This window comes from Budorcas taxicolor, chromosome 10 (assembly GCF_023091745.1).
Source record: "Budorcas taxicolor isolate Tak-1 chromosome 10, Takin1.1, whole genome shotgun sequence".
Lineage (NCBI taxonomy): Eukaryota > Metazoa > Chordata > Mammalia > Artiodactyla > Bovidae > Budorcas > Budorcas taxicolor.
Genome location: NC_068919.1, coordinates 19,162,940 through 19,190,127, shown reverse-complemented (window position 1 = coordinate 19,190,127; position 27,188 = coordinate 19,162,940). Strand labels below are relative to the sequence as shown.

Here is a 27,188-nt window from a genome sequence, read left to right as displayed (position 1 = left end):
TCCAGAGCTCCGAGGGCGGGTCCTCCCGTCTCGCCGCTTCCCCATTGGGCTCTGCAGAACCTCAATGCTGCGAGTTTTATTTTTCGTGTCCTTCCGCCACGGAATGTAGTCCTCCCTCAAAGGGCAACCTGATTCCCCCGTTCCGCCTCCGCCGCACTTCCTACTGAAGGTGACTGCCCGGCGAGGCCGCGGAGGGGCGGGGCCCCGAGAGCCGGGAGCCAGGATTGGATGGGAGGCGGGGCGGCGGAGGGATTGCGGCGGCCCACAGTCGGGATAACCTTGAGGCTAAGGCAGCGGATCTCCGCATTGGAGCGACGCGTCGCGAGCCTCCGGACTTGTGAGCGGTAGCAGCGCATCCCGAGCCGGACCACGTCGGAGGTGAGCGTGGGGAGAGGCTGGGCCATCCGTCCCCACCGGGGCTCCGTCTCCCGGGGCAGTGCGGAATGCTGGCCCGCCTGCGGACCCAGGATGGCGCAGGAGCCGGAGCATCTTGGGCTCACCCGGTTGGGATCAGAAAAGAGGAGAAAGGCTGCTTGTGCCTAGGATCTCCTTCAAAGCCCCCAGCTCCCGCTTCTTCCGAAGGCACATGGGTCAGCCAGCCCCTTTCCTGCCCCAGTCCCTGACCTCCTATCCCCATTCTGGTCCCATTCTCACCTCACTATTCCTCCCTCTTCGATCTGGTCTCGCTCTCCTCTTCCTCCCTTTATTCTCCTAATTTGATAGTTTCCTTTCATGCGTCAGTCTCCCCCGTTTCCACTCTGCTCCTATGCCCGTCCCTTTCCCATCATCCTTAATACTCGCTTCTTGTTTTCAACCTGTCGGTGTCCCCCTCATTCTGATGCTTTCTTTGTAACTTCTCCTTGAAACTCCCCAAGCTCCGCTCCCCTGTTCCTCCTCCATTCAGCTGCTGTCCCCTTCTTGTACCTACCCTCATTCACGCCCTGGCTCCCGCCCCTCCCCCGCCTCTCTGGTCACGTCCGCTCCAGCGCATCCCTCTCCTGCGCACCTTCCTTCGCGCCACCAGCCTCCTCGCCCCTCCCCCTCTGTTCTGGTCACGTCCGCCTGCTCTCCGTCCCCGCCCCTCGGCCACCCATCTCCTGCCCCCCACTTCTCCATCGTAGTTCCCCAGCCCGGGGCTGGAGTTCCGGGGTCAGCTCCCGAAGTGCATTGGTCTGCGGATGGGCAGGCTGGCTCCCAGGCGGCCCGGAGATGGATGCAGTGGCGGCCGGAGGCGCAGTTAGAGAGTTACATAACCCTTGGTCTAACCCGCTGCAGAGGAAGAAAGGGTGGCTGCCCAGTGGCGCGTTCCTGTTTTGTGCCGCCCAGAATACGATAGTGCGGCCGCAGCGCTCCGCTTGCTCCGGGGGGCGTTGGGGGTGGGGGCGGTGTCCCGGGCTCCATCCCGCCGAGGCGGGGCTGCACGTAGCGGCGCCGGACCCGCCCTGCCGCACCCGCTCCTCGGCTTCAAGAAACACTGACCCTCGGGCCCGTTACCGACCAAGCATCATCTCCGGCCCGACAAGCTTCTGGATGCTGCTCAGAGGCCTCCTCGAGTTCGAGGCACTCAACTGGCTCCCTGCCTCTGCTTCACGTTACTTACCAGCGTTGCTTAACAGATGCGCCCGATTGTAGAGCGCGGAGGCCGCGGGTTGAGGAGAGTAGAAATATATCAAGAGCTTGGTGCCACGTACATGCGCTCATTCATTAAAAACTCGTATAAAGAGTTGTTTGGGGGAGGGCTGTGGAGACCAGACCAGATTGACTAAAATCGTCCTAGCCCACAGAGCTCAGTCCGATTAGGAAACGAATGTAAAAGTTACCACTGATAAGTGCCGTGAAGAAGGTACACACGTGCTTCCACACGTGGAAGGTACGCACTTCCTGTCGGGGTTTAGGAGGCCTCACCAGGTGGCATCACATGGGGTTTGATGAAGCGGAAAAGCACCTTCCAGTCTGAAGATTATTTGAAGACTCAGTAATGGGTTGGCATCTCTTGGCTTCTTATCTATGTTCTTCAAACCCGGGACACTGACCCTCCCCCATACAAATGAGCCTGATAACTGAGGTCCAGACATGACGGACAGAGGCAGTGGGAAGCTGAAAACAGGCTTTCAGAATCAGGTTTAACTCATTACATACTGATACGAATAATAGGGGGAATTCAGCCTCAGGACCTCAGTTTCCCATGTGAAAATTTTAACTTTTTTCATCTTGGTTGTTCAAAGGGTGGGTCGCTATATACACACTTACATAGATACATATTGAGTATCTATGCAGTGTCTATGCAGGGTGCAGTGTCTAATCTCTGGTGCGATGCCTCCAGATGTATTCTTTTGGTCACTGAGCCCAATGACTTCATCTATAATTGAACTCGAGCGCTCCTCTTCTTGCTGCCATCCCCAAACGGTCATATTTCATCTTTGGGAGTCAGGCTCTATGTAAATACCAGAGATCTCCTAGAAACCAGTCGCTCAGGGATCCTGCTACAGTGTTGGCAAAGTAACTAACAATGTTACCTTGCTACTCTCCACTTGGAACAGGGGCTCTTTGGTCCTCTAGCCAAAGGAAGGCAAGAAGGGAGATGGCTTTCAGCCTTTGGTATTATAGCTTTTGGCTATAAGATTAGAAACAAACTTGCAAACCTAAGACTAAAATCTTGAGGTTCTATTGGCATCTACTCCGGGTAGCATTCTGGGATTTGCTCAGCCAGCTGGTGTGAGATTAAGAGGCAAAGGACAGTAGCTCCTTGTTTGCTGTCTGCAGGGTGTGGCCGCTCCCTGGGGTGTAGAGGAGGCTCTAGGTCGGGACTCTACAGCATTGTTAGCAAATAATTCACCCTCAGGTTGCCTGAGGATGCTGTTGGGAATGCAGGGGGAGCTGTTCTGAGGGGAGGAGTATGTAACATCACCAGATCTGTGTTGGGGGTGGGGCGGGGGAGGATGTAGGGAAGATGACTCAACCTTTGAATTTTTCCGCTTTTAAGAGAACTGTCTTCGTTGGGTGAGTGGGGAAACCACTGTGGTCTTTGCAGGCTTAAGAATCCCCTCTCCCCTTTCAGTGAGTCAAACAATGAAGTATGCATTCCTCCCAGTTAAGAGTGCCTCAGCTAGGTGACAGATAGTGGAGGCCCCCAGGCTCTCTGGACAGTGCTTAATTGCCACGTGGCAGAGCCTCAGGCCCCAGTGATAGTCTGCACACCTGTCCTGAGCCTTGTGCGATGGATGTGGCAACCCTTTTGGGAATAAGCATTGTAGGGAAGATGAATAACGATGACTTAAATATTATGTCCTTGAACTCATTTCTGCATTACTAGACTGGAGCCAAAATGGAGGGACATTAGTCTTATATATAGGAGAGCTGCTCTCATTTTAAGCACTGCATTAGAAGTAAATAATTTCAGTGTTGAATTCACAGTTTAACCAAAAGCATTATTGGGTCTTTAGGAATTGCAGCACCAGTGACTTGGCAAGTTTGATAGCTGTTACTCCAAACAGCTAACACCTAAGGGGAGGTGCTTGTGTGCCCTGAGTGTTGTGACATTAATGTGGGGTCACAGGAAATGCCATTTTATTTCTTAAAACTGCTTATTTCTTAATGTTGAGGCAGTGAAAGAAATGGGGAAATGTTTGAGAGCAGGAAGGTAGAAAAACATGCAATTCTTACATTGCTGCTGCTAAGTTACTTCAGTCGTGTCCGGCTCTGTGTGACTCCATAGACGGCAGCCCACCAGGCTCCCCTGTCCCTGGGATTCTCCAGGCAAGAGTACTGGAGTGGGGTGCCATCGCCTTCTCCGAATTCTTACATTACAGGCTTGTAATGCAAGTCTACAGAAGTTTTTGTCTTCAGGTTTTATAAAGGCAAGTAAGGGTGTGTTATTTTGGCTAAGAGCTAAGACTGAAGGTGGGGGGGAATGACTCATTTGACATTAACTTTATTTCTGAATCATCCGGAATATCCACAGTCAAATCCCAGTTAACTGGTGCACCACAGGAATGAGGCATCCATGGGAGCAGAGTTGTCTTGCAACACTGTTGAGTGAGGGTCTTGTGAGACATGTAAGTGATTTACTTCGTGACCAGTCCTATGGGACCTTGAATCATCACTTTAAGCTTCAGTTCTTGTACAGATAGAAATAGAACTAAATGAAGACCACTCTTTGTGGTGGGGGGAGGGGGCATTGCTTTGTGTCACAGCTTGTGGGAATCTTAGTTTCCCCACCAGGGGTTGAACGTGGGCCCTGGGCACTGAAAGTGCAGTGTCTTAACCGTTGGACCACCGGGGAATTCCCAATGAAGACCATTCTTAATTCTGCCATACTTTCTGGAAACTTGCTTTTTTCCCCTCTCTCTCTTTAACCACAAACTAGCCAAGGACTAGATAAATGAATAGGCTGATTATCTGGGGCTTTGTTAAAGAAGCTGTTCTGGGGGAGGTGAGCCAGGACGGGTGGTGAGTGGCAGTGTGTGCAGACTCCGCTGAACCTTTGGACCTCCTCCTATGACTGCTCAGCTTAGGAGGGGAGGTGGGCAGGGCCACCAAGTGGCCCAACCCCACCCCTGCAGCCGTTTTTCCTATATTGGTTTGTGCCCGTCTACACGTAGGAGGGAGAGCGGAGAGCCAGGCTGCAGTACTTCTGGTGGCCTCTGACTCCCCTCCCCCATTTCTCCCTATAGGCAAAACTCCTGGGGACCAGTAAGCCTCTCTTTCCTGACGCCAGCAAGCTGTGTTTGGAAGTCGGACAAGGGCTTTAGTCGGGGAGATGCCAAGACTAGCGATGACAGGGTTGCTGCTCCTGGCATTTCAGAGTATGGACCAGCTCGGCTGATGGCAGTTAAAAAAAATTTTTTTTTTCTTATAAAAATTATCTGAAAGGAGCCCCAGCCCTTCCAAACGCTTAATCAGCCAACAGATAATATTTAACTGTAGATGACTGGTATCACACCACCCCTTTCTCAGGTGATGAGTGCAGTCATGGCATATGAGACCAAGCCATACAACATTTTGGAGGAGCACTGAAGTTTTAGTCTAGATAAGAGGCAGGAAAGTAAAGACTCAAAAGAAACCTATCCTGATATCTGATATCCTCCTTTTGTTATTTTGTTAGAGAGCAGATTAACACATCACCCATCAGATGGGCAAACGCTGTAAGAGTGTGACAGTGTCAAGTGTTGACAAAGGTGTGGGAAGGCAAGAACTCACTTTACTGGTTGGCTGTAAATTAATATAACCATTTGGGAAAGCAGTTAAGCACTGTTTTGTAAAACAGAAAGCAAGCATACCGTGTGGCCCAGGAATACACCTCTGGATATAGAAACCACACCTGCACAAAGAGACATGTACTAGGAGAAATATTATAGTATTGATTAATGAGGAAAAATTGGGCTTAGTGGGAAAATGATCAACCAATAAGGGAATACATAAATAGATGGTCTAGTCACGCACTGGGGTAGTATAGCAGTTCATACGAATTAACTAGAGCTGTGTGCCTACTGGATAGATCTTAAGTATGCTGCGAAAGCAAGTTTTTTGATAATGCCTTTCAGTGCATTACTTAGCGTATTATAGAAGCAGCAGTATCATAGTGTTGAGTAGAGATAAGACACCCTTAGATGAACTATAAGGATAGAAAATTCATGACCTTGGTTGGGTGTTAGGAGGCAATGTGGAAGGGTTGGAGGAACCACCTGGGGATGGAGGACAAATGAATTGGAAACTTTTTTTTTAAGTCTAAAAATCTGGATTACGAACAATTTTTTTTTGGCCATGTCTCACAGCATCTTAGTTCACCAACCAGGTTTGAACCCAGCCCTTGGCAGTGAAAGTATGGAGTCCTAACCACTGGACTGCCAGGGAATTCCTTGGATAATATTAATGGTCAGTTCTGGGTGGCAGAAATATAGATGTTAATGTTTCTTTCTTCAGTTCAAAACAAGCAAACCTATATGGTGGTCACTGTAGGGAGACCAGGCATACCAAGTAGGTCAGTGCTCTGGGAGATCTGGCATGCCCTTCCTCCTCCCATCCGCTCCTCTTCTCCCTGCAGCTGTGACTGATGGAGGGCAGCTCCTCCTCTAAGTACTGAGCCAAGGCCTCCCTTTTCTGAGGCTATCCCTCCCCCTGGTGTTGTTCCTGACTTGGAAGGATCTTGAATCAGGGTCCCAGGTCCCTTAGTGCTTCCAAAGTGTCAGTCTCATGCCCTGAAGCACTGCCTCATAATTTTAAGTCTAGTAAGGAGCACAACTCAGCAAAAGCTTCGTCTCCACTTCCTCCTCCAGACTGAAACCAGGTCTCTTCTCTGGGCATCTGTGATTGAACCAGGAAATCCTCAGCATTTGAAATGGTAGCAGTTTCTCTGACTCAGGACTTCCTGCCCTGTTGAGTGGTCCTTATAGGGGTGGGCTCATTTAGCATCAGCTTTTGTGCCCTATTGCACACTCAGATTTGAAATAGGACCTTGGGCTCCTATGTATAATATTTAAGTCACTTAGTTCTAACCCTGAATAAAAGAGCGAGGGAATTTTACTTAAACCTACAGTGGGCTCATTTTGTTTTGTGTAACATGGTAACACCAGACTATGCTTTCTGTTATGGGACCTGTTGAGGAGAGAATGGACTTAATATTCCCATCTCTTAGCTAAGAACTGCTTGTCCTGGCCCCACTCCATATGCAAATATACTGTTATCATTACTCTAACTGTGTAGGAGGATGAAGGGCTTCTCAGGTGGTTCAGTGTAAGGGACCCATCTGCCAGTGCTGGAGACTCAGTTACAATCCCTACTCCCTGGAGTAGGAAGTTGCAACCGACTCTAGTATTCTTGCCCGGAGAATTGAATGGACAGAGGAGCCTGGTGGGCTGCAGTCCATGGGATCGCAAAAGAGTAAGATGTAAGATGCGGCTGACCGACAGCAACAAATAGGATGAACAGCTGAGTATTCACTCCAGACCTTATTAGGTTTTGTGCCTGGCCTGGCACCCATTTTGATCTTGTCACTGCCTTTGTCAGATAAGGGCCAGTCTTGGGAATTATATTTTGTTGCTCCATCATCTACTAACAGAGCTTCTAGAGCGCAGACTGACCTGAATGCCTTGTCCAGCATTTTAAAAATATTTATTTATTTCACTGGGTCACGTCTTAGGTGCAGCACGTGGGATCTAGTTCCCTGACCAAGGATCAAACCTGGGAGCTTGGAGTCTTAGCCACTGGGCCAGCAGGAAAGTCCCTGTCCAACATACTGTGATGAAAACTTTCTAATGGTTGTTGGTGTGCCAAAGATTTGGGAATCAGACCTCCGTGCTGGCTTGGAGACTCAGTTACAATGGAGATGTAGATAGCAAATTGATGTCACAGTCGTGGGCAGCAGGTGCCATCATCGAGTCAGCCTGTGTAGTAAGATGGGCATCAGAGCACACATTGGTTAAGGGTTGGCTTATGCAGATGTGGTCTCATAGGCCAAGCTGGCTTTAACTAGGGCAGAATGATGTGGGCTTTTGTGGAAGCTTGAATCGGTGGAGTGAAGCGTGAATCCTTCCAGCACACCCTGCCAGCAGTACTGGCTCTCAGTGATGTGTTGGGTATTTTTTTTCTTTTATGGTTTCTACGCCCTGGTTTCTAAAGAGTGATCCAAGACTTGTGTCTGGCATGAACAGAGCTCTGGCTTCAGGAGACCAGGAGCCACTTGCAGAAGGAGAGGTGGGAGTCGGGGCCCGTGGAGCTGAGCTGTCACTTGTGCCTGCTCCGTCCTTTCAGCTGCTCTCAGGCCTCTGATGGTGTCTTGTTTCTCACAGAGGAGAAATGTCTCTGAGGAGGATGCTACAGCAGGGGCTCGGGCTCAAGATTCAGGTTCCCGTACCCGGGCACGGCATTTGCTGCCATCAGTGGAGACGCCCAGCTTCCACTGCTGGCTGGAGGTTGGCTCTGCATGTCTGTGCCTCCTGAGGAGGGGGATGTAGGAATGAGTCAGACTGGCATGAACTGGGCAATGTGTGCTGGCAGGCACTGTCCAGAGGCTGGGGGAGAGTCTAGGGGTTGTTCTAGGTGGGGATGGGCATCTTGTGCTCCTGAGAAGAGGCTCATGAGAGGCTCCGGGGCAATGCTTGAGAGAATGGAAACCCAGCTGGGGACCTGGGCAGGTGACAAGGGCTCTGATTTGGTAGTGGACTTTAAGGACATGGTGAGATCTCAGGAATCTGGACAGACTTGCTGACAAGCCAGCTTTTTTGGATTGCTGGTGGGTACACACACTCAAATGGCAAGTAAAATTTCACTTGTTATTTTTGTACTTAGTAGCCTGGGTGAGCAAAAGATCAGAGCTTGTAGACCTCAGGTTTAATCTGAGATGATGAAATAGGGTTAGTGGTTGAGCCCAGTATATTAATTGTATCTGCTGATAGCGTCTTCTGTTCTTGGGGCAGCCCTTCTGTACTAGAATATCCTTGTCACAAAGATTCTGCTCTGATGCTTGAGGGCAGGTTAAACAGGAAGAGAAGTTTGTTGGATTTGGGCATGTAACTCAGATTTGGGGCACAGAGTTGTCCTATGGACCATATTAGCTTTCCTCCCCCCAACTTGGAGGTTCTGGACGAATCAAGGTTTTACCTGCCCATTGCTTCTGCACCATCAGTACAAATACCAGCACATTAAAGAAGGCAAATAATGTCTTTGAAAGTTCTGCTCTCACGGACCATCCTTTGGTAACTACTGTATTAGAGTGACTCGGGTTTCTTTTTTCCTCACTGTGCCATGTGGCTTGCGGGATCTTAGTTCGCCGACCAGGGATTGAACCTGGGCCCAGGGAGTGAAAGCGCTGAGTCCTAACCACTGAACCACCAGAGAATTCCTAAGGCTGATCTTCTTAGTCAGTGAAAATATCCTGCTGTGAGTTTGTGATCTAGGGCCCAAGATGCATTTTTTCCACCTCTACCATGTTTAGAATATTCCTGAAGTACATAGAGTGGCAGTTGAATAATGGCACGAGGACCTTCACTTTTGTTTTAATTCCAGCATTTTTACCAGGATGCTTGTAAATGTGTCATTTTTCAAAGAGGTACATTTAGAACTTTTCTTATGAAAGTAGTATCAGTAAACTTTTTAGTAAAGAGAAGAAAGAAATTTGCTGTAATCCTACCACCCAGATAATATGCTGATAATATTTTGGTGGGTATCCTTCTGGTCCAGTTATGTATGTTTAATTTAGTGCTTCCCCTCCCAAAGAAAAGTGCGGGGCAATAGTGAAATGTTAATAAACCAAGGTTTAAAGAGACGTTATAGGGGAGGGGATAAAGCATTGCTAAGGAGCCACTGACAGCTCTTATACCTGAGAATTTTCTTGGGTGACTTCTGCGTATTAATTTATAACATAGCCGAATCTCTAGGAACTACCACTGCTTGGATGCCTGGTTATTAAGTAGCAGTAATGATTTCTCCATTACCCCAAAGAGCTTTAGTTGCACTCAGCTTTTACCTTAATCCTTGTACAGCTCTGCAGGGCAAACCTTTCTCAGCTCCGAGCAGTCTTTGCAAGTGGGGCCGAGGAGCCACCCTGAGTCAAAAAAAGAGCATTATGTCACCGGAAGCCCAAGCCCAGAGAACACAAGGTATGACACAATAATCAGTGGCCCCAGTCGGGGGTCTTTGCAAGGAGACCCTGATGTCTCAGGTCTAGAGCCGATCCAATGAATGCCTTTTTGGGGGGCCACACTATGTAGCAGTGGGGTCTTATTTTCCCAGCTGAGGATCAGACTCATGGTCCTTGCAATGGAAGTGTGGAGTCTTAACCACTGGACTGCCAGTGAGGTCCCCAACTGATGATTTTTAAGAGTTACTTTCACCCACTCATTGAGGTCACACTGGATGACTCCATTTGCCTGGAGGCCACAGTGAGACCTGTGTGTTCCAGTGGCCTTGGTGTGCCACCAAGGGAACCATCTCTTCAGTGGTGTTCCTTTCACAGCCAGACGCACCTACACACCACAGGAATAGGGGGTGCTACTGTGTAAGCCCAGTTTCCACCCTGAGTGCATGGAAAGGGGCCTTGGCTGCCCAGGCCATCCTGTCGGTGATTCAGAAGTTCTCAGATTTGGTGGGGGAGGGGGCAGAGCTATAACTTCGATTTGACATGGAGGCATTAATAGGTGCTCTGAAACATCATTCAGCAGACACGGACTACCTCCAAGGTCTTGGTGCTAAGAGATCCAAAACCACTGGGTCATGGAGGAGAGAGTGTTGTTTTCATCTTGGTACCTGGTTATGTGGTGGGGAGTTAGGAGATATACGTCGAAAGGAACGGTGTATATGCCATGTGGAGTAGTTGGCTGGTGTCTTAGTTTCTTGTTTTTAAAGGTGCAGTTGGGGATCTATAGCTATCGGTTTTCAACAACTTGTAGGAGCTTCACTTATAACTGATCACAGAGCTTCTTGAAATTTACCAGACTGTTTGAAAGTGTCAGATGGGTTTAGATGCATGCTGTGCTCCAGCCACCCAGAGAGGCCACACAGTCAAGGATGGAGGAGGAGAAAGAGTAAGGGTTACATGTGTGGGGTGCCTTGGTTTGGAGCCCTGAGATTTTGGAGGTGGGACAGGGTGAAAGGAAGGCTTGTTCTTATGCCTTGGTGCAGCACTTAGGCACGAGGATTTGAGAAGGAGCAGCCCTTAGTCTGAAAACCTGCAAAAAGGAATGGCATTCTGATGAGGACTGCAAGCTTCTGGCTCCCATGCTTACCTGATGAGTCTTCAGACACTGCCTGGAAGCTTCTCAAGTCTCGTCTATAATCAGCTAACTAACTGACTGAGTTTAGTTGTAAAGTCAGCAATGAAGAAAAACAAAGGTCTGAGCCATTGTGCCCTGGGTCAGGCTTGTGACCTGGGCTGATTAATTACCTGGAACAGATGGTCTTTGTTACTGTGAGTGGTGTGCTTTCCAGACTTAGAAAGGGAATGGGTGGCGGGTCAGAAGATAAGCCTGGAAAGGATTTGACAAGCAGTGTTAATTTCTTCATAGTGCAATAATTTTAGAGCCAGGCTAGGACCATTGTGGTTATCCTTGGTTTGATGCAAATTGCTTTGAGTGTGCTTAAGTCCTTCTGACTGAAAGTACCAGATGTAGTTTTTAAGTACAGATTCCTGGGGAAAAAATATTTTTGTATTCTTGGTTCTGGTTGGACTTACCTGTCCAGGGATTGGAGGGTTTTTTGCCTCTCAGTGGGCAGGGGCATACTGTCCAGCCTAGGGTGAATCGAGGAATGGACTTAATGTGTCCCTGTGGGTTAGTGAAACCTAGGACTCCAGGACTAGGAGGCTATCTGAATAGTGGCTGTGTCTCCACGACCAGGAAGCTTGCTTTGGGTTTGGGTGGGGACTGTTAGAGAGTATGGGTGCCGCACCCCATAGCAGATGTTTATAGCTTTGAGACAGCTTTTCACAAAAAGATCTAGATTGACCGCAGTGCTAAGCTAGGGGTGAGTTGCCTGTGTCCCTGGAAGATTGGCTCTTTTTGAGGAAACATGCAGTGCATATAAATGGTGCCATTCACAGGATTAGTAGGGAAGTTGTCAAGATAGACTTTATCCCAGTGTGAGGGAGGTGTGTGCTTAACATGTGCCTGGGAAGTACATTCATTGGGAATGTGGTTTTGACTTATTCTTTGGGGTCTTTCCTACTTGCTCATGATAATGTGAGCCCGTGGCCCGACTTGAGCACCCACGTAGCCAGAGCGCGGCGGGGCTGCCTGTGGCTTGTGCACAGAGCATGCTTGTTGAGTTAATGTGTGAGCAGGAAGCAGCTTCTGTGCCAAGATAGATATTAGCCACTCAGACAGATCACACTCTCTCTCCAGTTCCTCTGGACCCAAGCCATCAGAAGCCATGTCAAAGCACCACAGCGACGCTGGGACGGCCTTCATTCAGACTCAGCAGCTGCACGCAGCCATGGCCGACACATTCCTGGAGCACATGTGCCGCCTGGACATTGACTCACCGCCCATCACTGCCCGAAACACCGGCATCATCTGTACCATTGGTGAGTGCAGGTGCCCACTCCCTCTGAAACAAGGGCTTCCTCAGACAGTGAGCTTTTCTCCCCACAAAAGACTAAATGTAGCAAACCTGGGTTCTGAGCAAGATGCTACAGAGAGATTCTCAGGGGAAATGAAGTCATGGGCTTGGTCACTCAGACCTGACCAACTCTTTATGACCCATGGACTATAGCCCACCAGGCTCCTCTGTCCATGGGATTTGTCAGACGAGAATACTGGAGTGGGTTGCCATTTCGTTCTTCAAACTGAGTTCATAGGAATTTGCAGGAAGGAATTCATATGCTTTATGTGTTCTTCTAAAGGTAAAATTTAGAGGGTGTTTTCCATGGCAATTCTTACTGGTTGTGAGCATCTCAGAGACCTAGGAAAGATCTTGTGGACTTGGCTCTTCAACCAAAATGCTGTAGTTGTACATCTGACTGGGCTTCGGGGAAAACATAGTCGGCTGGCTACATTTTACGTTGGTTATTAAAAGTTCTTTAAGCTGAAGCACACTTGAAGCGTTAATCCTCTTGGATAATGAACACTTAATGACTTTCAAACTTTTTTTTTTTGTTTTTTTCTGAACTAGGCCCAGCTTCACGAGCAGTGGAGACATTGAAGGAGATGATTAAGTCTGGAATGAATGTGGCTCGTTTGAACTTCTCTCATGGAACCCACGAGGTGAGCCTTGATGGTGTGGCCCCTGGGGCAGCTTGTAGGAAACAGGGTCGGCATGCCATGTTTATTTAGCCACAGTGGACCAGGCAAGAAAAAGCGGGGAATCAATGGCAAGGTTGTCTTCACTAGCCCATCCCTGCTCTTCTTCCCCCCAACCCCTGACATCTCAAGTGGCCAGGTCTCCTTAAGCAAAGATGACCTGCTTTGTCGTCGGCCATGGTTCTCCCCAACACCTGTGCTCCGTTAGCCTTTGATATGGAACGCATGGAAGGGTTTTCCTGGAATCCCCTCTTAAGCCATGGGGCTTGACACTTCTGCACCAGGGTTTCTATAACAGTTCATAATTGCAATGATGAACCAGTAAGTCACCCTGCAGGTTATTCTGGCCTATTTTTATTTTAGACCCATGATAAATGGGACAGGTCCCAGAGAAGGGTTTCCACTATTGCAAGTGAAGGACTGGGTCCTGGCGTGTAGTACCCCACTCCATCAACATTGTGTTCCCAGCCTGTCCCTTCCCAGGAGTTCTGGGACATTAAAATAAAGTCAGCACACTTGTCCAGTGATCTGGGAGGAGTGTGTTAGTACTGGGGCTGTTTATGAGCTGACTTGACCCCTGGGACCAGGTGACAGCTATTGGGAAGTGCTCCATTGTGCTTCTGTTCCCAAGATCAGAACAAGCTCATTTTGAGGGGTGTGTGGGCTGCCTGAGGAACAGTGCCATGGGGTTTCCTACTGGCATCGATAGAAGACCAAGGGGGCAGGCAAACTCTTGCTCTTCTTGGACTCTATTCCCTGTTCAGAATAAAGAAAATGCTGCCCTACAAGGTCAAGGGGTAAGGGGTTGCCCTCTGGCATTTGAAAGTTGGTGATAAGTTTAAACTAAAAATAAAGCCTCAGGAAATGCAATCCAAAAACTGTACGCCTCCTTTCTGGAAACATGAGAGTGTTCCTCGTAGGTTCCCTCACCCATGTTCCATAAACAGCCTGTAGCCTCCAAATGTCACAGGGACCTGACCAAGTTCAGGGGAAATACGCTCAGCAGGTACCCTGGGGCAGGTTAAGAAGCCCACAGATGGCATTCTGAATTCCCCAAAGGTGAAGTCCTCCGCAGCAGTCACTAGGCATTCCTGCAAACCCGCGCTTAGCCCAGAGAGAGAGCTGGAGACACCAGTGAAGGTCCATTCACAATTGATCCCTCCTGCTGACTTGTGCCAGGGTCTGCTGTGTGCAGGGGAAGGAGCAGAAATAGCTTTCAGGAAGTTGACCTTTAACTGGGCTCTATGGCCTCTTCCATCCAGTAAAATAATACACAGCTCTGAAATGGCAGGGGGAGAGGATGGCATCTGCACCTGTTGGAGGGGGCTGGCTCAGGGGGGTTAGTTTCTTAAACTGCAAGAGGCATTTAGTGACTATCTGTGCTTTGACTCCTATTCCCAGAGTTGGAATTTGTTTTCTTTTTCCGTACCGCATGGCAGAATCTTAGTTCCCCAACCAGGGATCAGACAAACCCAGGGCCCCCACCTTGGAGGCACAGAGTCTTAACCACTGGACCACCTGGGAAGTCCCTTGTGGGTTTAATTTGAGGTTTTTGACCAGGATGAAATTATGTTGCCCCTGAAATCAGAGTTTTGGAAACTGATCTGAAATATTAGTTATATAATGTAAACAGTTACAGTTTGACAAACTGCTGAGACATGCTTTTCCAACTTTACACCGTTTTTAATACTCTGCTAAGCAGAATACTGGATTTGCTTTCTGTCCTTCACTCAGAGGAACATCTACCATCTGATCTCTTTTCTTGGTTTTGTTGTTATTGTGTCTGGTCTTCTGACAGCTTTGCCACAGTGTCTCTAGCCCCCCACCTTTGGCAGCTCTTGTGAGCAAGACGTGTCGTCTTCTCAGGTGCCACTCGCCTGGATGGTGGTGGTCGAAGGATGAGGCCCACAGAGTGCTGAGTTGGGAGCCTGTGTTATCAGCAATGTCACACTGAGAGCGCTCGGAACTTTTGCCGTCTTGGCTCTGAGTCCCTTTTTTCGTCAAACAGTAATGGCTAATGGAAAAGAGAAAGGGCTTCCGAGGTGAGACTGAAGCCAGGATTTGTCGCAGGTGTCAGTTAGTTCAGAGAAAGGCGTATTCCCACCTCTCCAGGTTCCATTTCCTTTTCTAATCAGACTGGAGGAAGTGATTGTCAGAAGCAGGCCTGCATGACTTGAGCAACATATTTAACTTGGGCTGCGTCAGCTTAAGTAAATAACTGAGTTTGAATTGCGGTTATAATCGATAGAGAAGAGCTCAGAATTATCAGATCTATCGTTCTAACTCTGGTGGCCAGAGCAGTATTATCCAGATACAAGGTCTTTTACCCCAGTTGTCTGCTTTATTTGCTGAGGATATTTGTTGAATCCTAGGGGCTGGAGGAAACAAGCCTCTTTTATGTTGACATGTGTTGCCACCAAAAACCGTTAAAGGTATGGGTGTAAATATTCTAAAGTTCCTAAGATTTGCCCTTAGAGTGGGTGTGATGGCGTTGGTAGAAGTGGGTGGAGAGCTGGCGGGAATCTGCTGTATAGCATAGAGAGCTCAGCTTGGTGTTCAGGGATGCCGAGAAGTGAGTAGAGGCGAGGAGGTTGATGTAAGCAGGTAGAGGATGCTCGGTGATGGAGGCAGTGGTCCAGAATCCCGGTGATCAGCTTCAGCGCCAATCCTAGATCCTGTTGTGTGGGATGACCGATGTGGAGCTTATCATCTCCCCTCTTTTCCCCCAGTACCACGCAGAGACCATCAAGAATGTACGTGAAGCCACGGAAAGCTTTGCTTCAGACCCCATTCTCTATCGGCCAGTGGCGGTGGCCCTGGACACTAAAGGACCTGAGATCCGAACCGGGCTCATCAAGGGCGTGAGTATCTTGGGGAGAAGCAGGAGAGAAGGCATAGGGGACCCAGAGAGCCCAGGAGCCACGGTTCTCAGAGTTTAGGTCTATAAATGAGAGTTTTATCCATCAGTGTAGAAAGTCTTCCTTTGACTTGCTTTGCTAAGAAACAGTACCAGAAAGAAACCTCTTTTACACTCAAAACCTACTTCGAAGTCTTAGGGAGCAGCTTATCTCTTCCTCTTTAGTATCACTGAAACACTGTAGGTTATTCTTGGGTTATTTCCTTGAAATATATACTAAGTTAGAAAAGGCTTTATTGTTACTTCCAACTGAAATTTAATCCTGGTTCCCTAGAGGAAAAAGCTTTTCTCCTGCCAGGAAGGCCCAGCTCTGGACTTGTGGCTTACTTTCTTGTCTGCTGCAGAGCGGCACCGCTGAAGTGGAGCTGAAGAAGGGAGCCACACTGAAGATCACCCTAGACAATGCCTACATGGAAAAGTGTGACGAGAACATCCTGTGGCTGGACTACAAGAACATTTGCAAGGTGGTGGACGTGGGCAGCAAGATCTACGTGGATGACGGGCTTATTTCTCTGCTGGTGAAGCAGAAAGGTAGGGACAGAAGTCAGGGTCTGCAGCTCCCATCTCTAAATTTCTTTGCCAGAAGATAGGAAGGTTGTTTGGTTAGCAGAGAGACTGAATCTATATAGTCTCAGGACTTCCTTTCTTTTTTCAAATTATTTATTTATTTATATTTATTTTGGCTGCATTGGGTCTTAGTTGTGGCACATGGGATCTTTAGTTGCAACACTGGACTCTGTTTGTGGCACATGGGCTCATTTCTTGTGGCTCGAGGGCTTAGTGGCTGTGCAGCCTGTGGAATCTTAGTTCCCCCACCAGGGATCAAACTCCCTTCCTCTGCATTGCCAAGTGGATTCTTAAACTCTGGACCACCAGGGAAGTCCCAGGAGTTCCTTTTATAATAAACTCCTGTCCTCAAAAACAGATTTCACTCCAGTTCAGTTGTACTCTTGGAGAGCAGATGAGAAGCGTTTTTACCCATCCTCACTATTTGAAGATTTGCCTTCCCTCCTTTATCCACTTAACATGGTGTCTATAGGACTCCAGTGTTCCTGGGAATGATAGCTAACCTTTAAGTTATCTGCACTGCTCTACGCTCTTTCTTTACATGTAGATATTGTTTAAATTTTGAAACAACCTAATGAGTAGATACTATTATCCCTGTGGAGGTGAGACACAGAGAGGTTGATGGACTTGCCCACAGTCGTTGGAGTGTGAACCCTGGCAGTGTTCACACCTGGCTCCACCACCCACCGTGTGCTCCTTCCCAGAGCACGTGGGAAGCACAGAGAAGGAGCATAGAGCCCCTTCTCTCGACTAGGGAGAGCCTGCCTCCTGGTGGGGACACCTGCGCCCAGGGCTCGGCCTCCCCAACCTATTCCATTCCATACAGGTCCTGACTTCCTGGTGACGGAGGTGGAGAATGGTGGCTCCTTGGGCAGCAAGAAGGGTGTGAACCTCCCTGGGGCTGCCGTGGACCTGCCTGCTGTGTCAGAAAAGGACATCCAGGATCTAAAGTTTGGGGTGGAGCAGGACGTGGATATGGTGTTTGCGTCTTTCATCCGCAAGGCTTCTGATGTCCATGAAGTCAGGAAGATCCTGGGAGAGAAAGGAAAGAACATCAAGATAATCAGCAAAATCGAGAATCATGAGGGAGTTCGGAGGTAAGTCCCCTGCCTCCTTCAGCCCCAGCCGAGCTCTCTGCAGAGCAAGATATAGCCTGCCACCTGCCCATTCGAATTAACCTCTCAAACTTACTTCAGACCCACTGACTCAGAATATCCTATGATATTGGTGGGCTTGCCAGGTGGCCCTAGTGGTAAAGAACCTGCCAATGTAGGAATCGTGAGTTCGATCCTTGGTTCTAGAAGATCCCCTGGTGAAGAGAATGGCAACCCCATCCAGCATTCTTGTCTGGAGTATCCCGTGGACAGAGGAACCTGGTGGGCTACCATCCATAGGGTTGCAAAATCAGACACAACTGAAGTGACTTAGTGCACACGCCTGACGTTGGTATTGGTATTTCAAGGGGGAGGAAAAAAGCTTCACAGGTGATTAGGGTGCCAGCATCTTGACATTGTTCCAGGGAACAGCACTGGAGAGGGACAGGGTCGCCACCGTTCCCGGGCTCAAGAACCATGTGTAGTGCTCCTGCACTAGCTAAGTTTGCTGGAATTGGGGGCCACAAGGGGGAAGACAGCAGGCTCTCAGGAGGGGGCTCCTTCATTTGGCAAGCAGTGGCATTGGTGGTTGGGTCAGCTCTGGCACGGTATCCACCTCCCTGGGAAAACATGCCGTCTTCCTCTGGTTCCACATGGTCCCGGCCCTGCTCCACTGCCTCCCCAGTGCTCACCAGGTAGAGCCACACGAGTAAGGCCAGCTGGGTGACATCTACTCCTGCTTGGCTTCCTACTCAAACCCAGCACTACTGACAACCCAGGCTTACTTGAGTGGTCAGGTGTGTGCACGGGAAGAGTGGGAGGAGCCGCGCTGCCCACTGTTGCGGCCTTGCCATCCTTAGCTTTGTGTCAGTGTCCGTTGTACTGGGAAATTTGGGGCCCTCCCTCTGCCATCCTGATAAGCCATGGGCACCTGCTGACTTTGGCTTCAGGCCAGGCAAGGCCATATTCTCGTGCCTTCAACACACTGGGGAGGGACCTGAAGGAGCAGCCTTCCAGTGTCCTTGACTGGAAGAGGCCATGGACCTTTGTGTCAAGAGCAGTCAGCCGCCTTGGGTTCCGTTTCTGCCCCAGCAGTGATGACTGAAATGCAGATGGTAGAGAGACACCTTGAGAGGGACCTCATCAGATGCAGGTGAACACGGAGAATGAACTTAGGGTTACCAGAGGGGAACGATGAGAGGAAGGAGTAGTCAGGGAGTGTGGGATGGACCTGTACACACTTGCGTATTTAAGATGATGACCCGCAGGACTACTGTGTAGCACAGGGGACTGCTTGATGTTATATGGCAGCCTGGGTGGGAGGAGGGTCTAGGGGAGGATGATGCACATGCGTGTATGGCTGAGTCGCGCTGCTGTGCATCTGAAACTATCAAGACATGGTTAATCAGCTATACCTCCATGTAAAATAAAAAGTTAAGGGAAAAAAGACAGAGATGCAGAGGAAGTGAACCCATGGGATTTTGGGGAACCCCACCTTCCCCCTCCCCTTCCCCTCAGTGAAGTGTCACCCCTTCCCCTGGTGCTGAAGAGTCCAGCGGGCAGAACTGTTGGCCCCTTGGGGGACTGAGACAGCTGGAACACCCCGTGATGATGTCATGGGTACTTGTCCTGGTACAAGAATGGCCAAGTCAGGGAATCCCGGGAAACTTGGTGTCACCGTACGCGAGGCCCTTGTTCTGTATAAGCTCTGTCTCTGCAACTTGCCTGTCAGGTTTGACGAGATCCTGGAAGCCAGTGACGGGATCATGGTGGCGCGTGGTGACCTGGGCATTGAGATCCCCGCAGAGAAGGTCTTCCTTGCCCAGAAGATGATGATTGGTCGGTGCAACCGAGCTGGGAAGCCCGTCATCTGTGCCACACAGGTGTGTGCCTCCCCCTGAGCGTGCGTCCTTGTTCAAGGAGGCTCTGGAGGCTACCTGGTGTCTTCCCACGGGTCCTGCCCCACATCATACACACACCTATTCCCCTGCCCCCACGCACCTACACAAAGCCGGACTCTGTACATACGTGCTCTCCACGGGGTCACCTTGTGTCCGAAGCCCTCCCAGGCCACGTCTCACAAATGCTCTGTCCCCTCCCAGATGCTGGAGAGCATGATCAAGAAGCCTCGCCCTACCCGGGCGGAGGGCAGTGACGTGGCCAATGCCGTCTTGGATGGAGCCGACTGCATCATGCTGTCTGGAGAGACGGCCAAAGGGGACTACCCCCTGGAAGCTGTCCGCATGCAGCACCTGGTAGGTTCTCCCGCTGGGGGTGGAGGCGAACTCCGGCACATGGGGACACCTTGTCGTGTCACTTCTGTGCCCTCCTCCAAGTCACAAGCAGAGTGAGGAGGCGTGTGCTGGGGCCGTGGAGGTGTCTTTTTTTTTCTCTTCTGCCTTCCTGCCCAGTCTTCTAGTCCCTTCTGTTCTGGAGGCGGCCTCCTTCATTGCACGTAGCACAGTTCACTCCCATCTTCGGGGTGTGAATCCTTCCCTTGCTTGAGTCCTGGGACATCTGTACTGCTTCCCCCTGGACAGTCTAGAGGACCCGAGCCCCTCTGCCCTGTTCTGGAAAAGTCCAAGAGCTCCTGCTCCCAGCTGGCCTGTGTTCGGCTTCCGTTTTGATTCCCCACCTGTTACACCAGTGCCTCCCCGACGGAGTCCTCTGGGCCTGCACTGGAGGCTGTCACCTGCACTGATTTGGCTGTGAGCTGGCCTTGCATGGTACCCGCAGCAGTGCCTGCTTTGCTGAGCTGTTGCACTCACCCTAGAAGTGGGGTTTAAGGGAAGGGTGACAGGCCCACGAATAGAAACAGGTGGAAGGCTGGCTGATCCCAGCTGGCCCTGGAGTGAGAGGGTCTGGAGGAGCCCTAGGGGCCGCTCCTCATTCTCCTGTGGGAGCTAGCTTTTCCAAGGTCTTCTGCTGGACCATGTCCCATAGCCTGGCTGCCTCTGCTCTAAAGCATCCTGAAGAGGAACACAGGCCTGGGGAAACGAGCGCTACAGTTGACCTTTCACAAGGGTCCTAGGTGGCTGTTGATAATGTATAGCTCAGCAAACTGTTTCTTTAACCTTCCTGTTCATTTTCCAGCCAGCAAAGGACCCCAAGCCCTTTGTGTGACATCCCTCCAATGCATCCCCCCCAAAAACCCTCTGGACTAGATACCATCCTTTCCTTCTTCACTGTCTTAAGTGATTAGGCTCGAGTGGCTTCCAAAGAAGACATGACAGTTAGAGTGGATACTTTTTCAGGGGTGAAACAAGACATCTTGACTACAGGTGTCTTCTTGTCTGTCCTTGGTATTGTGGGTGGATTTGCCCATAATGAAATCAGTAGAGACCAGTTCCTGCCCTTGGGGCAGCTGTGTTTTTCTGGCTGATGGCCACCCCATGTATGACATGATTGCTGTCCTGATGCTTATGCACGGCAGGCTCATGGTTCTCACCTGTCCCAGTGAGTACTTCCTCTCTTCTGGGAGATAGTGACCTTGAACCGGCCCCTTCTAGAGTGGTTGATGTTAATGTTTATGGGTTTCCATATAGAATTATATATATATGTAACAATACTGCCTTGCTTAGTCATGTGGCCCCACGGCCTCTGAGACCTTGACATGATAGACTCTAGGGACTTTGTGTCTTTGGGCACATCATTTAACCTCAAGGCCTTATCTAAGAAGTGAATTAGATGGGATATGTTTAATTACACCCTTTGCGTTAAATTGCACTGCTGTTATAAAATGTCTGCTAAGAACCTTATGCAGGTTCTTAACCTCAGTGAGGTGGATGTCACCCCACTTTTAATGGATGAGGGCACATGATGATAGAGCTTGAGTTTGGAGCCAGGTCAGCTGACTCTGAAGCCAGCATTCTCTGAGAGCACGTCTAGCAGATCAAGACAGGTGTTCCTGTGGGGCCTGTCCTGGGGTCAGAGACTAAGAACCAGACTCCGAGCTCTGCAAGCATGTCTGTTTTTCCACACCCAATCTTTTCTTTGAACAAACACCTTAGAACTGAGATTGGGATTGCATGGCCCTATTCAGGAGGTAGGTTCTCCTGGCCATGCCACCAGTTAACACTGGCCAATAGCTTCCCCTCTTAACTGTCCACTGCTTCCTCCTGTAACTGATGCAGTTGATGTTCTTAACTATGGTTTAGGTGGTACCAGCTATGGTTCTCGTTCCTGTCCATGTGCCCTGTCCTTTTGGGCTGCACGCATGCATTCCATTCTTGCAGGAAGAAACCTGTAACCTAGCAAATTCAGCCACTCATTGGCTCATCCTGTCAGATTAATGAGATGGCGTTACTGATTCTTCCCTCACCCATCATTGTTTAAGATGCTCATAACTGCATTATAACCCTCTAAAGCTTAAGTTTTCTAATTCTTAGTGTTATCTGAGCAGGTGGTCTATGAATAACCCAGTGGCTTTCTCATGGGTGTTGCAATCATTCAGTTTTAATCAAATGTCTTGGTAAGCTCACCTGTGTGCTTCCACAGGCACCTGTCTCTTCACATGGCTGTTCAGTGCCCCTCACAAGCTTGCCAGTTTCCACCTGCCCGCTTAGAATGTGGTCAAGCCATGTCCTTGGCTTTGACCCCAGCTTTCTAGCGCTGCTCAATGTGCTTCTACTGCAGGCCACTGGAAAGGCAGGTAGCATCTCTGTGTCTGAAGCCAAGCAAGCACTCCATGTGTGCATGGAGGAGGCCAGGCACGAAGCCCTGTGGTAACCAGGCAGCCATGTGAGGAGGGGGGCCTGTTCCTTCCTGCGAGCTGTGTCATGAGGCAGCGTGGTCGAGTCCTGCCGGGGAGCCGGGGAGGGGCCCCAGCCTCCGAATGTTTCCACGCTGAGGCGTTAGAGCCTGGCGTCACATCGTCTCCCTCCATCCCCACCGCCAGTCAGAGAGACCTACCAAAATCGAAAGGTCCTTCCAGAATGGAAGAACCCGTTTCCCCTCTGGAGGAGGGACAGTAGCCATTGACGCTTGAACCTCCCCGAGCAGGCTCTCATCACCCTGCCTCTTTGCATCTGCCTGAAGGAGAGACTTAGCCAATTAACCTACGGTACCTTCCTCTCATTAATTCCCCATTCTGTCTTTCCATGTTGTCGTCTCTCGTTTGTTTCTTCCCCCCTCCTTCTTCCCTCTTCCTTGCCTCCCCTCCCCTTAAACCTTACAGATAGCTCGTGAGGCTGAGGCAGCCATGTTCCACCGCAAGCTGTTTGAAGAACTTGCGCGAGCCTCAAGTCACTCCGCAGACCTCATGGAAGCCATGGCCATGGGCAGCGTGGAGGCTTCATATAAGTGTTTAGCGGCAGCTTTGATAGTTCTCACGGAGTCTGGCAGGTAGGGCCCCGAGGGCAGGTAACTGTAGGATGAACAGCCTCTTGCTCCAGCCACTCTAGACGACAGCCAGCGCCCAGCCCTGAGCCTGGGACACTCCTCTCGTCTGCAGGAAGCCAGCCAGGGAGGTCAGGGCAGGACAGGGCCACAGGATCCTCCAGCGCAGGAGGCACAGCCATGTCACAGGCACCTGGTGAGGGGCTGGTTCCTGCAAGTCTCGATCTCACTCAGCTCAGAACCTCCACTGATCGGGCTGTTCTTGGCCCCTGCACCCAGGGACTTGCTCCTCCCCAGCTGTCTGTGCGAGTCTTTCCCTCCCCGTCCCGTGTGACACGGCTCTGACAGCTCTGTCCCCCTCGTCCCTCTGGACGGATGTTGCCCCTAGATTGCCCGTGAGGCAGAGGCTGCCATCTACCATTTGCAATTGTTCGAGGAGCTCCGTCGCCTGTCACCCATTACCAGCGACCCCACCGAAGCCGCCGCCGTGGGGGCCGTGGAGGCGTCCTTCAAGTGCTGCAGTGGGGCCATAATCGTCCTCACCAAGTCTGGCAGGTAGGAGGTGGCAGCAGCTCCCTGGGAATGCCCTGCTCGGCAGCCCCTTGCCTTGGGTCCCCTGGGAGCAGTGCACTGCACGGGGCTCAGATGGCATCGAGCCAAGGTAAGACCCCCTGCCTGCACCCTGCAGGGAAGGAGCCCCCTTCCCCCCCACCCCCAGCAGCACTTAGGGGCGTTTTGAACCATTTGGGTCCAAAGCAAGTTTATTAAACCCTCACAACGAGCTAGACTTAATTAGATAACTACAGGAAGCCTGACGACAAGTGGTTGTTTGATATTGAAAAGCTGTTCTTAAAAAGTAAAGGACCACCAGTTTTGCTTCTTCTAGCTAAGTCCTCTTTAAAAAGTCCAGTTTGCAAAAGGAATGCTGTTTGCTGACAATGCTGTTTGGTTGGTGTGCCTGTCCCATCTGTCTTTGAGTCCCAAAGATAAGTGGGTGCTGCCTAGGAAAGGTCACTGTGCTATCTTGCTGGCACTCGGGCCGGGCAGCCAGGCTGAGACCTCTACTTGGCCTCTGGCTCGAGTCCCTTCCAAATCCAGGACCTCAAGTTAATATCCCTTGCTCCCTGGGTCTGTGCTGCTCCTCCCCGGGGCAGCTAGGGTTTCCGGAGTTGGTAGGTGGAGAGGAGTAGATGGGCGCCCCCTGTGCACCAAGGAGCAGCAGGTGGGACTGCCTTTAGGACCAGGACACGAGATGTGTGCCGAGTCCCGCAGTAGAGGGCTTAGGATAAAAAGCTCCAGCTGTTAGGGTTGACCTTTGTGAAAAGGTCCAACCTTTGCTACTTGGCTATTTTTGGTTCCAGTCTTCTGGGGTTTCACTCTGAGCAAGTCCTGACTTCAGCACTTGCTTCCCTCTGAAAGCCTTGTATGGAGGCCAGGCCTTAAGCAGGGCATCCTCTGCTGTGACATGGCTTAAGTTTCCCTGACAGCTGTTGCGTGTCCTCACAGCTTGCCTTCTGAGCTCCAGGTCCCCCTGCCGGCAGGCCCCTCCAACTCCTGAGACACCAGGCCCTACCAGTGTACAGTGTCAGTGTTGAAGGAGGCATCCAGCCTGTGAGCTTTAAAGGTCCAGTCCCCTCCAGGGGATCCTTCATAGGTAGAGCCTCCCCCGCTGACACTCCCATCCCCTAGTCTTGCCTTCTGGGTAGTACTTAATTTCTAATCCTCAGCCTTGCTTAGATACTCAGGTTTGACTCTCGGGCTCTACAGCCTAGTTACTGGGACTGTTTCAGGGGCCTGGGGGTCATGTGAGGTCAGGAGAGGGCACAGCAGTAGGGAAGGCTTGTCTTGTAGATTTCCCAGGTGGCCTGGTGGTCTCTGCTCCTGTTTTGGGTTTTTTTTTTTTTGCAGATGTCAAGTGTCGGGTGCTATTCACATGCTGCTTGGCTTGTATCTGTTGCTGGCAGCAAGAGAATAGGGTGTGGTGAGCTTGGACAGGGCTACCTCCCTGTGCCAGAATGGAAAAGTTCAGGGGGTGGGGGGATCTGCCAAGTATAGGCCATGTGGGGTAAGTGGGTAAGCAAGTGACCCATGCTGGGTCAGTATGATCCTGTGGCCCTGGCCTGTAGGAGGGGTTTGGGGTAGCATAGCTGTGAAGAGTCTGCTATGGCAGATACAGGGTTATGGGACCCCTCAGTCTTGGGAGCAGATGTTGAAATGGCCAGAGCCTCAGGCTGGCAGAGCTGGATTCCAGGGTGAGTTGTTGCTGAAGTCCCTGAGGGCACTGTTCAACCATCTTGTCTGCCTGCCCCATCTCAGGTCTGCACATCAGGTGGCCAGGTACCGCCCCCGGGCCCCCATCATTGCTGTGACCCGGAATCACCAGACAGCTCGCCAGGCCCACCTGTACCGCGGCATCTTCCCTGTGGTGTGTAAGGACCCAGTGCAGGAGGCCTGGGCTGAGGACGTGGACCTCCGGGTGAACTTGGCCATGAATGTTGGTGCGTGTCTGGGAGTGAGGGCTCCCGGTGGGGGGCTGGTGAAGGTGCTAGAGCACTGGCTTCTCTGAGACCCTATTGAAAGAGGAACATGCCGGCCTTTGCGGGCAAGAGCTGGCCTCACTGGGAGTGTTCTCTAGTTCCTTCATGCCAGTCCCTGGAGTCCTGGGCTAAGCTCAGGGCGGGGAGAGGACCTTTGAGGTGTGAGGCTGAGCAGCCCAGGTTCTCACCTCATGTTCTTTGGGAGTGGGATCCAAAGCAAAGGATCCTGGATAATCACCTTTGTCCATTCTTTGGCACTTCCTTATTACTGAGGGTTTTTTGTTTTGTTTTTTTTTTTCCCATAAAGTTAACCAGATGGGGCCAGTTCACATTTAGATTATGTGCTCAAGTGGCCTTTGTCACAGTATAAAAGTAGGATGTCATAGGATGAGAGGAAACAGCTAGCTGTGACCTTGGGCTGGGCTCTCCACCTTCCTGAGTAGAAAATGAATGATGTCCAAAGGTTCCTGCTACCTCTGCCATCTGAGTGATAAGGAAATAATACCAAGGCCTCCCTCATTCCCTTTGCCTCGGCTGTGAGGCTAGCGCCACCTTGTGGTATAAGAAAGTAAAGGCCTGTCAGACCTTCCTCAATTGTGGGGCACTCCAGTACTTTGGCCACCTCATGTGAAGAGATGACTCATCGGAAAAGACTCTGATGCTGGGAGGGATTGGGGGCAGGAGGAGAAGGGGATGACAGAGGATGAGATGGCTGGATGGCATCACCGACTCGGTGGACGTGAGTTTGAGTGAACTTCGGGAGTTGGTGATGGACAGGGAGGCCTGGTGTGTTGCAATTCATGGGGTCGCAAAGAGTCGGACACCAATGAGCGACTGGACTGAACTGAATTCCCAAGTGTATACCTTCTTGGCTTAATTTTTCATTTACCAGCTCTCTTCTCTTCCTCCAGGAAAGGCCCGAGGCTTCTTCAAGAAGGGAGACGTTGTCATTGTGCTGACCGGGTGGCGCCCTGGTTCCGGCTTCACCAACACCATGCGTGTGGTTCCTGTGCCGTGATGGTTTCCGAAGCCCCTCCTCCAGCCCCTGTCCCACCCCTCTTCCCCAAACCACTCATTAGGCCAGCATTGCTTGTAGTGCTCACTTGGGGCTGTCGTGTGGCACTGGTGGGCTGGGACGCCAGGGAAGAAGATGAATACCTTTGTGAAACCTGGCTGGGTTTAAGACTCTGCTTGGGTGGGGTAGTTCAGAGCTGGACCACCCCTCACGTGGCTGCATCCAAGCAAGGGATGAAGGAGGGATACAGGCAGGACTGGAGGCCCCAGAGCTTCACCCAGAGGGCAACAGCTCCTGCTTCCCTTCCTTTGTGTACCCAATTCAGTTCCTGTAGAAAATGGATATCCAGAGAATTCCCAACCCTGGCCCGGGATCAAGAGTAGGGGCCTTCAGATATGGGGCAGTGGTTCCAGTTTAAGTAGACTCTGGCCCTGGCCCTTACTTGCTTCTCCAACCCCCTCAGCCTCCCTCACCTTGTGCACCGTATACTTCTCTTCCTTCACTCCGCCCAGCTGATGCTGCAAACACTTCACCCCTCATCTTCCATTTCCCCCACTACTGCAGCTGCCTCCAGGCATGTTGCTATAGAGCCTACCTGTATGTCAATAAACAACAGCTGAAGCACCTGTTTCCTCTCTTTTCTGTTGGAGATGTGGGGGTGATTGAACTCTGCCCTCTGAGTGGGGTGAAGATGGCAAGAGCCCCATGGCTCCTGGCAAGTGCTCCTGTTAAGACTCAGGCCAGCTGCCATCCTGTCCCCCAGGGTGCCAGGGTGCTAGGAGAGCAGTCGCTGACTACCTTGAAGATAGGCTCCCCTTTTCAGTGCCCTGGGGTCTAAAAGATCCCGCAGCTGGGGAAGTTTCAACAGCTTTTTTAGACCAAAGATTGGAGAGGGCAGCCACAAGGGCCCCTCCCTCCTGCTCTGGGTAAACCAGGAGTGAAGTGACCCTTGTCCTGCTCCTTCCCCCAGGTCATCCTGCAGTAGAGGTC

The 27,188-nt window shown here is 50.8% G+C and overlaps 1 protein-coding gene across 2 annotated transcripts; it reads left to right on the top strand.

Annotated features, from left to right (window-relative positions):
• Positions 1 to 230: 230 nt before the first annotated feature.
• On the top strand, positions 231 to 26,822 carry PKM (pyruvate kinase M1/2). Of its 2 annotated transcripts, none has more exons than XM_052647160.1 (11): positions 231 to 378; positions 11,835 to 12,016; positions 12,604 to 12,695; positions 15,461 to 15,592; positions 15,993 to 16,179; positions 17,042 to 17,312; positions 19,042 to 19,192; positions 19,412 to 19,564; positions 23,035 to 23,201; positions 24,963 to 25,144; positions 26,095 to 26,822. In XM_052647160.1, the coding sequence occupies exons 2-11, from the start codon at positions 11,863 to 11,865 to the stop codon at positions 26,199 to 26,201; spliced, it is 1,596 nt and encodes a 531-aa protein (XP_052503120.1). In that variant the 5' UTR covers positions 231 to 378; positions 11,835 to 11,862; the 3' UTR covers positions 26,202 to 26,822. The 2 variants fall into 2 exon arrangements, with proteins under 2 accessions (XP_052503120.1, XP_052503119.1); XM_052647159.1 differs by lacking the exon at positions 23,035 to 23,201 and adding an exon at positions 22,486 to 22,652.
• Positions 26,823 to 27,188: the final 366 nt, after the last annotated feature.

Excerpts from the sequence above, each read along its gene's own strand:
- PKM (XM_052647160.1), top strand. The coding sequence starts at position 11,863 with ATGTCAAAGCACCACAGCGACGCTGGGACGGCCTTCATTCAGACTCAG. Across the intron at positions 12,017-12,603 it reads CGGCATCATCTGTACCATTG|GCCCAGCTTCACGAGCAGTG; the intron begins GTGAGTGCAGGT and ends TTTCTGAACTAG. Across the intron at positions 15,593-15,992 it reads GAACCGGGCTCATCAAGGGC|AGCGGCACCGCTGAAGTGGA; the intron begins GTGAGTATCTTG and ends TGTCTGCTGCAG.